The 12,468-nt window shown below is 28.4% G+C and overlaps 1 protein-coding gene across 2 annotated transcripts; it reads right to left on the bottom strand.

Moving 5' to 3' along the window:
- Positions 1–1,038: 1,038 nt before the first annotated feature.
- On the bottom strand, positions 1,039–11,507 carry LOC121113832 (uncharacterized). Of its 2 annotated transcripts, XM_040707699.2 has the most exons (8): positions 11,241–11,403; positions 7,006–7,635; positions 6,185–6,667; positions 5,337–5,502; positions 4,597–4,774; positions 2,721–2,840; positions 2,498–2,668; positions 1,039–1,651 (listed from the first exon to the last, which is right to left on the bottom strand). In XM_040707699.2, exons 3-8 carry the CDS (start codon positions 6,348–6,350, stop codon positions 1,550–1,552), a joined length of 903 nt encoding a protein of 300 aa, XP_040563633.1. In that variant the 5' UTR covers positions 6,351–6,667; positions 7,006–7,635; positions 11,241–11,403; the 3' UTR covers positions 1,039–1,549. The 2 variants fall into 2 exon arrangements, with proteins under 2 accessions (XP_040563633.1, XP_040563634.1); XM_040707700.2 differs by lacking the exon at positions 2,721–2,840 and having other exon boundaries at positions 11,241–11,507.
- Between the last annotated feature and the right edge of the window lie 961 nt (positions 11,508–12,468).

The following is a 12,468-nucleotide window of genomic DNA, read 5'->3' as shown; positions in this document are numbered from 1 at the left end:
AGGTTGTAGTTAAAGATGGTCCGGGTTTACCTGAAGTAAGAAAATAAGGTTTCATAGAACATGGCCTTTGAAATTAAAATAGAATAGAAGTAAAGGAATTATCGATGGCTGATGGTTGGTAGGTCCTTCTTCAGAGCTGTAGCTCGAAGGAAGGGTTGAAGTTATTACATTTTACTTCTAGCTCAGCCTGGAGTCAAACATTTCTACGTAGAAGAACCAACACTCCCAAATGGCATTTATAATATATATATATATATATTAGTTGTAATACAACAATCAAATTTTTTTCTTTTCGAGAAGCACGTGATTTCTCATGAGGGCTAATGCCCCTTGTCTCTGAGACTGCTCTTGTTTCTAGTCACGAGTAACCTCATGCATTTAATTTTAGTGATAAACGATTCTCCCAATAAGAAAGTGCTCCTTTCCTTTTTAAAAACATTTATCTCCGACACTTTGGACTTGAATATGGCTCTTGCATCTCGCTCATTTACTAAGAAGAACCTTTATAGAAGTCGGAAGACATGATGAATAAATCAATCCTCTCTAAATAAGTCTAAGAGGAGCTCTGTTAGTTTCTTGTCATTCTTCAATAATTTTATAAGCTTTTCAACCCTAGTTGAATAGTCCCTTGTTTTATATATTCTTCTCTCAAGGGTCGGCTCAAGCATGGACTTGACTTTTACTTTATGATCATCATAATAGTTCATCCTGATTTAATGTATTATATTAAGCATGGATGCTCAAGGCTCTTCTCTTTAAATACTCTTTTACTCCATTAGCAACAGAACCATAGGGGCCAAAGGGTCATTGCCCTCCCCACTTTTGAAGAATTTTTCTAGTTATCACAATAAAAAAAAAAAAAAATTTAATTTTTTTTATAAGATATAATTTTCGAGTTTAAAAAAACCAATTTCCCCTTTTTTGTATGGTTCTATGTATACATATATAGGGAGTTTTTACGTTTTTTGAATATTTTTGGGATGTTTTTTTGTTAACACTCCAAAAATGTAAGAAATAAAACTTAAATTAATACCTAGATAGAATCATAAGAAAAACTAACTTTATTAGCATAAAAACGTTAAAAGAGTCATTTTTAATTAACATCAAATAAAGGTTTAAATGTAAATTAAATTATAAGTAAAATAATTTATAATTGAATAAATTTTACATAAAGTAGAGCTAAATGACAAAACAATGATCGGCTCAACAAAACCAGTACCATTTTGGGAAAAAATAATAGAGTCTGTAACAGCTACACAATATATATCTTTAAAATACAACGCAAATTTTGCGTTTGGTAATTGCGAGTATTTTTTCGTTTTATTCACAAACGACTGTAAATTTGAGAAGAAAATAATATCGAGGAATATTCATATAATACCTATATTTATGTAAGGAGGTAACATGGAAGAACAGGGGGTTACAACTAAGTAAAAGTTTCAAGATACAAATTGAATACGCTCCTAGGGATATATTGAGTAAGAGATTCTATATTTTTATATCGCGAAGCTATCCAATTTTAATTGTATCTCTTTTGAAAAATGTAGAATTATTTAATAGTATTGTTCTTTCGAGAATAAACTGACCCACTGATGGCTTTATTCTCTAATTGTCTTCTTAATAATTTGATGGTTTCGTCTTTTTCTTTATTCTGGAAGAAATAATGAAACATCGTTATTAAAAAATAATAAGTAATTAAACAAATTAGTTAAGTGCTTCCCAACGTTTGGCACGTGCAACCTAAACGTCCTAAAAGTTTAGCTTGTAATCCAAACTATCAACTATAAGATTTATTTTCTGAGAGTGTTCGAAAGACACATCTTAACGATATCCTTTTATGATTTTCTATGCAACCTACAACCATGAACTTGTGGGATAGGAAACCATCTGTTCAGAACCACTGAACTAGTCCAACATCGTATTTTATATAAAATAAAATTATATTTATATGACTGTTTTTTGAATAATAAATAGAGTTTTCTGATTGATAAGGATACTTTATAAATAGTGGAGTCAAAGAGGCAAATAAGTACAACACTTTTCGATCATTAGTGTATGCTTACAATACAAACACTTATGTCACAAATCACGTCTCAAATTTTTATATTCGAATTGACTAATTGAATTTAGAGTTTAATGATTAATAATATACATAAACTTTTTACTAGTCCTTCATTATATGTCATATCAGTTCCACAATGTTACGTATCAGACTTGGACCTGTTAACTTCATTTGTTCTTTTCTAAAACTCTATTATTGATGGACGTATTCGGGAATTTCTGTCCGTTCATTTTTTTAAAGACCAAAACGATTACCCAGTAATCATTTTTTATCCCAAATATGTTGTTTACAAAAAAACTTTTCCTTGCGTGATGTCTCTTTTGAGAAAATATATTTTTATTTATTAATTAATATATGCGACTTTAATTCCGATTTGACAAAGTATCGTTAGCGATAATATCATTTTTAATCATTTATATCATAACTATTGATTACCTGTTCCTCCAACAAATATATTCGGCTTCTCAAAGCATCAACAGAGTCGTTCAGCACTTGGATATTGTTATGATTATTGTTATTCATTTTGTAATTGTCCAACGTAGTACATGACAAAATATTCTCTGTCTCATTTTCTAAGTTATCCCATCCTTGATAAGCCGATGGATTCTGCGAAAACATATAAGTTTATATTCACTCAATTGGATACATTCAAAATTACCTCTATCAATAATCGTTTTAATCGTAGCAAATATGTTTTGATTGAAAGAATGTCCTTGTTTAAATAATAGGATGCGTTGCATCTACAAGTATTTTCCCCAAACTTGATTTCTTTGGATTGCTAAGAAATCAATATATTAATATTAAATTTTGAATAAAGGACATTTTTTTTTTACGATAAAGTCATGAAAATTATATTTCTAACAAATATGTATTGTATCAGGGATGTCCACAGGGGGTAGTCTGGAGGACCTGTAACCCCCGCCCCTCCAAAAAAAGGAAATTTTGGTTTATACTAGAAAGTTTAATATTTGAAATTATATATAATTTTTAAAATTTTTTTCCAAAAAAAATTTCCTTGAAAGTAAATTTTTAAAAAAAAAAAATTTTTTTTTTTAAATGTTATATTTCAAATATAGTTGTTTAAATTTTTTTGAAAACAGCTGTTGATTTTAGAAGTTTTTTCAAAATCATTTAACATTTCAAATTTGATTTTTGAAATTTTTTCCCTTACAATTTTATTTTTAGAAAACAGCTGTTGATTTTTGAAAAAAATTTCAAAATCATTCAACATTTCAAATTTAATTTTTGGAATTTTTTTTCCTAACAATTTAATTTTTTTTGAAAAACTATGTATTTTTGAGTTTTTTTCTAATAAATTTGACTTTTTTAGAATTGCTATGGATTTTTGAAATTTTTTTGGAATGGTTATAGATTTTTTAATTTTTTTTCCTATAAAATTTAATTTATAAATTTTTTTTTTAAACCAAGCCCCCCAAACATATAATCCTGTGGACGCCCCTGTGTAATCACATTGCCTGTAATTATGTACGTATTTGATACGTTAAGACTAAAACAATTCTGAGAAAATATCAAAAGGAGGAGAAATACCCAAATTATTTTTTTATCTTGTACATACAGCCCAATATTTAATGAACATATTTCAGTCAATTAAAGACTTTGTAGTCAAATTTCTGGGATGATTTGAGATTACCAATAATGTTTATGAAGGTTGAGGGATTAAAATTACTATATATTTATATATTACAACTTATATTTATGGTAACAGGGGCGACCGCAGGATTATATATATATATATTATTTTTTTTTTTTTTTTTTTTGGGGGGCTTGGTTTTGGAGTATTTTTGAAAAAAAAATTCAAAAATTATTTTTTTGGAAAACCAATTCAAAATTAAACTTTGTGGAAAAAAATTTCAAAAATCCATAGGAATTCCCAAAAAATCATTTTAAAGGAAAAAAAAATCCAAAATCTAAAGCTATTTATAAAAAACAATTTATTTTTGAAAAAAAAAATTCAAAGAGTAAATTTTTTGGAGAAAAATTTCAAATTTCATAGCTATTTACAAACAATTAATTTTTTTGAAAAAAAATTGAAAATTTTAATTTTTTGGAATTTTTTCTTAATTTTTTTGGATAAAAGAATTTGAAAATTTTTATTAAATATAAAATTTTCTGAATGAAAATTTTTAATATTACATTTTTTGAATAAAAATTTTTAATATTACATTTTTTGAATAAAAATTTTTAATATTACATTTTTTGAATAAAAATTTTTAATATTACATTATAGACCCTCCATCCCATCCCCTGCGGACTCCCCTGGATAATTAATTTAACCTCAATATGGGTCTTTTAAATAAAATCTATCATCTTTTAAATATTTCATTATGACGATGAATTTTTGCTACTTTAAGTCTCATTTGTGGCGTTGCCAATTGATTCATTAGAACAATTGATTATAATTGGTAAAATAAATGAAATATAAACTCAATAACTCTAGCTGGCTTTTGTGTTGAGGGCCCAGATATAAATATAATGATTTTATGAATTTTGGATTTACATAACAAATAACTTACTTTTTGATCATTTGGATGCGTTACATTGGAGTATTCATAATTTGACAAATCCTTTCTTTTCTTTTCACAGTTGAATTTCACAGTCTCAGTTTCAGTCTGACTATTATTCCTGGAGTTCCAGGATTTGGAAATACTTTTATGCATATGGTACACTCCATTTTCATTATTAGTTTTTGGCCTGCATGAAATTTAAATGAATTAATATTTATACTTTAATTTGTGACATTCTACGAATAATTCATCAAAAACAAATTTCAAATGAGGTTAATTACTTCTTCATTGATTAGTTTCTTTGACGTGTACATCAAAGTTGGGATTTTGTATTAATTTTGCCAATTAATCAATAAAAATAGGAGGAATAATACTTTTGTAGGGGTTGATGTAATTGATTGCTCATTAATCATACAAGGCGTTGCCTCACTAACATGAAAAAAGTTTTATTTTTAGCTGTGGATTGTCCTATTTGTGTTCTGAAAGTTGAATTTGAATAAGCTCTTGTTGTTCAACGTGATCAATAATAATTCCATACTTGTGAACAATTGGCTAGCTACTATCAGATCTTGGGTCTACTTTCTGGGAATACTTATGTGAGGAAAAGAAGCAGAATGATCGACAGCTGACAAAACAATATAGTGTCCATGTTTGTGTTGGCGGGCTAACGTACTAATTAATTTGTTTAAAGTGGTTCATTCAAATATATATATTTTTTAAATAATTAATCATTTGGGCGAAGTACTTACACGTCGTTATTGTTTTGAGAGCTAGTGGGTCTCCGATTGTGTTCGTAGGTATCTTTATTATTTTTCATTTGAATATTATGGGAAGATAAAGATTCAGAGACGGATTCCCCTCCATCAGTCGAAATGACATCTTTGGATTTATTTGCCTTGGAACAAACCGTCAAATCTGCAAAGATATGGAACGGAAAAAAAAGATACAAAAATCTTTATATCCGCCGTATACTAGGCTGGAATTACTCCTATGTCGATCATCAATTCTAAATGTACAAGAAATGAACTTATAACTCCAGAGCAAACCCTTATCGTTACTCTCCGTCTTTCATGAGCACACGAACTAGTAATTACTTAACATTTAAATGTTACCTCCTCAAGAATTAAATAGCAATGACGCCAGCTTTGGAAAATAATTAAGCCTGTTCAGATTACATACTAGAAAAAACAGCTCCTACTTTTTAGGACATACTTTATACACCTCTCTGGATATATATAAGTCTGATGCCTTACTTCCTCCACGCTTTTAATATTGACAACTTAATAGTCTACTATGAAGAAGAAAAAACGCGCAACCACTCATTTATTATTAATAGATGAGTGGTTGCACGTTTTTTCTTCTTCAAAAGCTGCCTATATTGCCCAGCATATAAGGGAAAACACGCAACCTCTGTTGGTTATTTAAGTAAAATCTGAAGCTTAGAACCATGTAGATAATTATTATTTGATATAAGTTTTAAAGGTATTCTTGAGGTAAAGCTGTTTCTTTTAAGAACTTACTCAAAAGAAAATTTATATTTAAAATTGTTAAATGTTTACTCAGTCATACTCCATTATTCTCATAGGTTCAAACTTACCTGGTTGATCCATAATTTCATCGTCTATAAGAAAATCTCCTCCATAATGTTGCAAATAAAAACATTTTTTATTGCTCATTATAGCTTGATTGTAGCCATTATATCGGGAGATATTATTATAGGTTGAGTACATGGGGATTCTTTTTTTGTTGAATAAATCTCCCATTTTTTATAGAATTCCCATTTTGGAGCAAAGAATTTGATGACGACACATCATTTATAAATACATTTTTTGAAATAATCCCACTGTTTTGACTGCTTGAGCAATTATGAGTCTTTTTTATTATTGAGTTTGGCAACTTTTTGTTTGTAGGTTTTGAGTCATTCAACAATGGTCTTTCGGATTTGTTGATTTCGCTAATTCTTTTTTTCAAAATCGAGAGTTCTTTGTCGAACGAAGCCAGCATGGATATGTGTGGGTTGTTGCTCGGAAATCCCTTCTTCTAATTTAATAAATTTTTGTCTGCTGCCATTTAACGAATTCTAAAAAGATATACATATATTATAAAGTTAATAAAATGGGGAATCAAAGATCATGGGACAATTTTATCACTTTATTATTTCAAGGAGTCCTGTTTTTTAAGTTCAATGGTGTGCAATCCTTTTAATAAGATTATAAAACATTGAAAAGGACATGAGTGGTTTAAATCAATGGAACGTGCACACATATCAACGTCTTAGGAATGGACAATACAAGTATATTGCTAGGAACTATTCTTAATATAATTTGCAATGCTCAACTAATTATCCTTTTTAAAAAGAACGGTTTCTGTGATTGAAAATTTGCATTTAATAAACTTTGAATTTTCTCAACTCCTTACCTTCTTTTTATCTATAGAAACATCCGATATTTTTATGCCCTCTGGTTTATACGAGTCCTTTACAAAGAGTTGATTTGGCTTAAAAGTTAGAGGTCTATCTTTCGATACCACATGAGTTGGGGATTTTGACATCCCTGTTAAATTGTTTGACTTGCTTATTTTCTCAACTTTTGCAACATCTCTGTTATTAACAGAAGAGCCCTCACATGACTTTGGATTACCATATTTTGGAGGTACTGGGAGCTTCAAATTTGGTGTATCAAAACTCTTGGGCGTTACTTTTTCGACATTTTTCTTCATGTCTATTTTTTGCATTGCCAAATTACATAAAATTGAGTTTTTATCTGTGTCGCATATCTTGATTTTATTTGTATTGTCAGTAACATTCATTGGCAATGATATTTTTAAAGATTTTTTTGTCTCATTTTTAAGCGATTCCATAGTTGGAGAATTTAAACAGTTTTTCCCTGTGTCTTTTTTGAGTGCATCATTTGAGTTTGTTCGTGATGAAACGTCGTTTTTCTTTATATTTTTCTTGAATATATTACGATGAATATTAGAGAACCAAGATTTTTTGGATTTTTTTCGTTTTCGATCATTATTTTTGGAGTGTTCTAAACTTTCCATCACCTAGGATTTATATTTGCGTTATTTTAGGATGTACAAAAAAATTTCGTCTCAAAATTATGGATATATAATAAATATGAAAAAAGCTTTTTTGTACATTCAAATAATACTTTGAATGCATTTAATTATTTTATAAGAAAATTAAAAATGAGATTACTATGTAACAAAATGTCGGCCTTACAATGCTCATGGACTCCCATGAACTGATATAATCTCGGAATTTTATTTAACATAACCTTGCATTGTACACTCTATCTGGTGTCAACCTCAAACATTAACAGGCAGTCAAACGGCTGTGGAAGAGAAATCGAGATTGTCAAACAGTAATCCATTGGTTATGATTATCAACAGTCATTAGTAACATTTCATTACAACATAACTCTTAACTTTAAATGCAGAAACATTTTCTTTTTTTTTAACCTTTACTGCAAAACCAGACACCATTGTCAAAGTTTGATGGAGAAAGGGCTAGACCTCTTGGACCTTTTGATTTAACGTATCTAATAAAATATACCTAATATTTACTAATAATAACATTAAAAGCATTTAATATTAGATTTTTTGAAAAAAATTACAAAGATCTAAGCTATTCACAGAAAATTATACTTTTTGGAAAAAAAAATTCAAATCCACAGTTATTTACAAAAAATAATTTTTAAGTATTGTTTTAAGTTATTTTAGATATCTAGGACGGATTCATCCATTTGATGACCGTTAAGTAATGTATTTGATCTAAGAAAAGTTGTTTCTTTATTGCATGACACAACCTTTCCTCCAAAAGGAAACAGGAACAAGTCCCAAAATCAATTGGTAGTTAGACAAATAAGTCAATCATACCAACTGCTATTTATGTCTTAAGTACTCCTTTTATATTATTTCTCCACAATTTTAAAAATGTATTGCATGTATTTATAATTCATAATATTAAAATCCTACATCGTGTTTTATTCGATACTGTATAATAATATTGCTAAATAATATTTAATAAAAGTTTAGCTATACAATTGTATTTATATAGGATAGCCAAAATTTCTTGATACAAATATTAAAATGGCAAATATATAATATATACGACGAAGGATCAACAAGAAATTGTAATCCTGTCCTTTTCGAAACGGAGTATAAGTATTAATAGCTTATTACTTCGTTGATTTATGAAAAATAATAAATTATGAAATAGCCATGACGTATCAAGGGAGAAGAGGGAATCGAGAGCTAACCAAAAATATGTAGGGATTTTTGTGTTTGTGGTAACACCGTGAAGACATAACAATTAGTGTTGAGTTTCGGTATGAAAAACTTGGCCGGTCTGAGACTTTTATTTTTTTTTTTGTCTACCGAACTAATTCGGTACCGGTTTAAAAAAAAGCGGTCTAGATAAATCCAAAAAAAATCACTTAAGACCGAACGTTTGGAATTTTAAAAAATCCGGATTAATTTTGTGCTGGACCAACACTAATAACTGAAAAATGTAGCAACTGGACCGAAAAATCGGTCTAGTGAGTAGCTAATGCTTAACGTGTCATATTTAAATAATAGTAAAATAGTAAAAAAATAAAAGGTTTCCCCTGTGGATCATATTGCAAAAGGAAAGTATCTGCCCGATATATCAGCCCATGTCTAGATTATACTTTAAGTTTAACATTGATATAAAAGAGTTATATATAAAAAAAGAAAAAATATTTGCTCTCAAATATGATCCTTTATTTATTCCATTTTTTGTTGATTAAATACATTTTTTGTGAATTTTTATCAAGATGAAGAAGTAAGAAAAAAAAAATCATGCTGAAGTTTATTTTTTATAAAAATGCTTTTCATTTTGATTTCATCCATATGATTCTTTTAAGATAAAAAGTACCTCTGAATCCTGATTACATATATGTTTAAAACTTGCTTTTTGATCGCATACTCTAAATACCAAAATAATGTTTGTTGAAGGTTTTAATGTTCATTTTCGGTTTTAATTGCTTCAATAACAATAATAATATATGAGGGATTTATACCACAGGCAAAAATGTGGGTCACACAGTGTAATTAATCAGTAGGGATATAAGATAAAAAATGTTAGAGGCCTTTAAGTATTTATACAAATCAGGTTTCGTAAACAAAATTATTGAATTTTATTTATAAAATTTGTTTATACAGTTCTTCCATATATGTTATACAAATAATTCTTTTTTTTTTTTTTTTGCTATAAAATTTCACTATTTAATCTTCATTAGTCTATTATAATATTATAAATGCAAACTTGGCCTCTAAGTGCAATGTTTCTTGGAGACAAACAATGTATTATTAATTCTGGCTCATTTTTTAAATTTCAGTACGAAATACAGAGTGAGAACTTAAAACTTGTATTAGCATTAAATTACGATTTTATCACCTTCATTTTTAATTACGAGGTTTGATATTGCAACCAAACGACAGTAAAAAACAAATATTAACATATTTTGTTTTTATCCCATGTCTGTTTGGAGGGACGTCCACAGGGTTATATTGGAGGGGGGCGGGGATTGGTTTTTTTTTTTTGAAAAAAAATTTTTGAAAAAAATTAGAAAAGTTAAATTGTAAAACAAGATTCAAATTTTAAATTTTTTGGAAAAAAACATTGAGAAATCTACATTTATTTACAACAAATTAATTTTTTGATAAATTAAATTTTCGAAAAAAAAATTCAAATATTAAATTTTTCGAATTTTTTTTTAAATATTTTTTTTAAATATTAAAAAAAATACACAGTTTTTCTGAAAAAAAAAAAATTATTAAAAAATACAAACAGAAATATATATTTTTTAATTTTCAGCTATTCACAAAAAATTAAAAATTAAATTTTTAGTATAAAAAAAAAATAATTCTAAAAAAATATATAGCTATTAAGAATAAAAAGTGTTAGTACCAAGAACAAATTCAATTTGAAATATGAAAAATAGAGCGCCCCCTTTTTTAATTAAAGAAATTTACGTCAAGAGTAGCCAATCTGTTTGCCAGTGTTTCAAGGCTTTTATTACTTGTGAAGAAGGACATATTGAATACAAAATATGGCCAAATATAATAATGAAACGTATCACAAATTTGTTTTGAGTTGTTTATTTTTGAGTCCATAAAAATTATATTTTTCGGAATTAAGTTGTAATGCAAGTTTTGGGTCCTACTCGGTAAAAATGCATTTCTGTTTTTTTACTGAGCCCTTAAGCATTCATTTAACAATTTACAGGGGCTTGCAGGGCCCTGTTAATTCATCGTTTTTTATATGATTAAGTATAATTTATTAGCTACGTATGGAAATAATTGAGTTCTGTTAGTGTCTTCAGAGTAATAGGACGTCTAGTATTTATTTCTAATGAACTGTTGACGTTAATGAATATGTGAATGGAAATAATGTATACGAATCATTTCTAGAGATTTAAATTGAATAAATATTAAAAATCATTTATGGATACCAAACGGATAAGTAGTCAAAACCAGAAGGAATATGATCCATGAGGACTCTTAGCACGTAATAAGACCGGACTTTTTTTCATTGTTTACTATATTTGTAGAAATGGACATTTATGTCCATAGTTTTAAGGCTATCAACTACACAATTGGATTGAAAATAGGGTAGTACTTACCTAAATATGCTTAATAGTTAGAACAAAGGTTTGTGATGATTTTATCTGTTGCTACTCTTTGCATCAAATTCTCTTTTTGTATAAAGAACTTAAGATGAACTTTTCTTCTCATTTTTATCATATTATATTATATGATAGAAGCTTTCTTTATTTTCTGCTCACTACTCTTTATTTTCAGATTATGAGAGGATCTCTCTTTCTTTCTCTCTTTCTCCGCACATGCGCAAAGCCTCATGGATCCATCGATCTATGTACAGCTCATTTGTGGGACTTAGATACATGCGTAGTTTGAAATATAAATATATTATACCGACGTATTATAAGTACTATGTAAGCTCTTTCAAGCAGCTTATTTCTTTTTCTAAATTATAGCAACGTTTTAAAATTTTATTTATTTACAAATAAAAGCCTTGGTACTTCAATTATCATTGATGTTTAACACTCGGTGCCGGCTTTAACTATTGCAAGGATTGCACGGGACCCAAATCCCAATCTGGGTAGGGATAAAAACAGTAGCGCTGGAATCATAGGGACCATTGCCGTGGCGTCCACATAATTATATTTTGGGAGGGCTTTTTTAAATCTTTTTGAAAAAAAATTCATAAATTAAATTTCTAATATAATATTTAGAAAAAAAAATTGAAATATTAAATTTTTTGGAAAAAAGATTCCAAAATTCGTAACGATTTACATAAAATTAAATTTTTTAAATACAAAATAAAATAAAATGCCTAATATTACTTTTTCTAGTAGAAAGCAAAAATTACTTAATTTGGGGGTGGGGGAGAGGGAGCTACAGCCCCTCCAGTCCACCCCTTGCAGATGCCCTACATTGCCCCACACTTTTGAGATTTTTTAGAGTTGTTGAAATAAATTTATTTGGTACTGTCTAAAAAAATTTTAATTTTATGATTTTGGAAGCTTAAAATATATATATATATATATTATATCAAAATTGTCAAATAAGCCAACGGCCCCTCATCCAAAGAAATATCTTTGTCATGGCCCAATGCGGACGTCCTTGATGACGTCAACCTTTTATAAATTGTCCCCTTACTTACAAACACATTCCGGTACTGGTGGGTAAGGATAATCATTTGTTTTAATCGAGGCCAGGGCCGACTTACGCGTGTGTGGGGCTTACAATTAAAAACAAATATTTCCTTTTTTTTCAAATTATGTACTTTTTTTGTAGAAATATAAAAAAATTGTTGGACCTTTTGTTAAA

Source organism: Lepeophtheirus salmonis, chromosome 2, assembly GCF_016086655.4.
Source record: "Lepeophtheirus salmonis chromosome 2, UVic_Lsal_1.4, whole genome shotgun sequence".
Lineage (NCBI taxonomy): Eukaryota > Metazoa > Arthropoda > Copepoda > Siphonostomatoida > Caligidae > Lepeophtheirus > Lepeophtheirus salmonis.
This window is presented reverse-complemented; position numbering and strand designations above follow the sequence as displayed.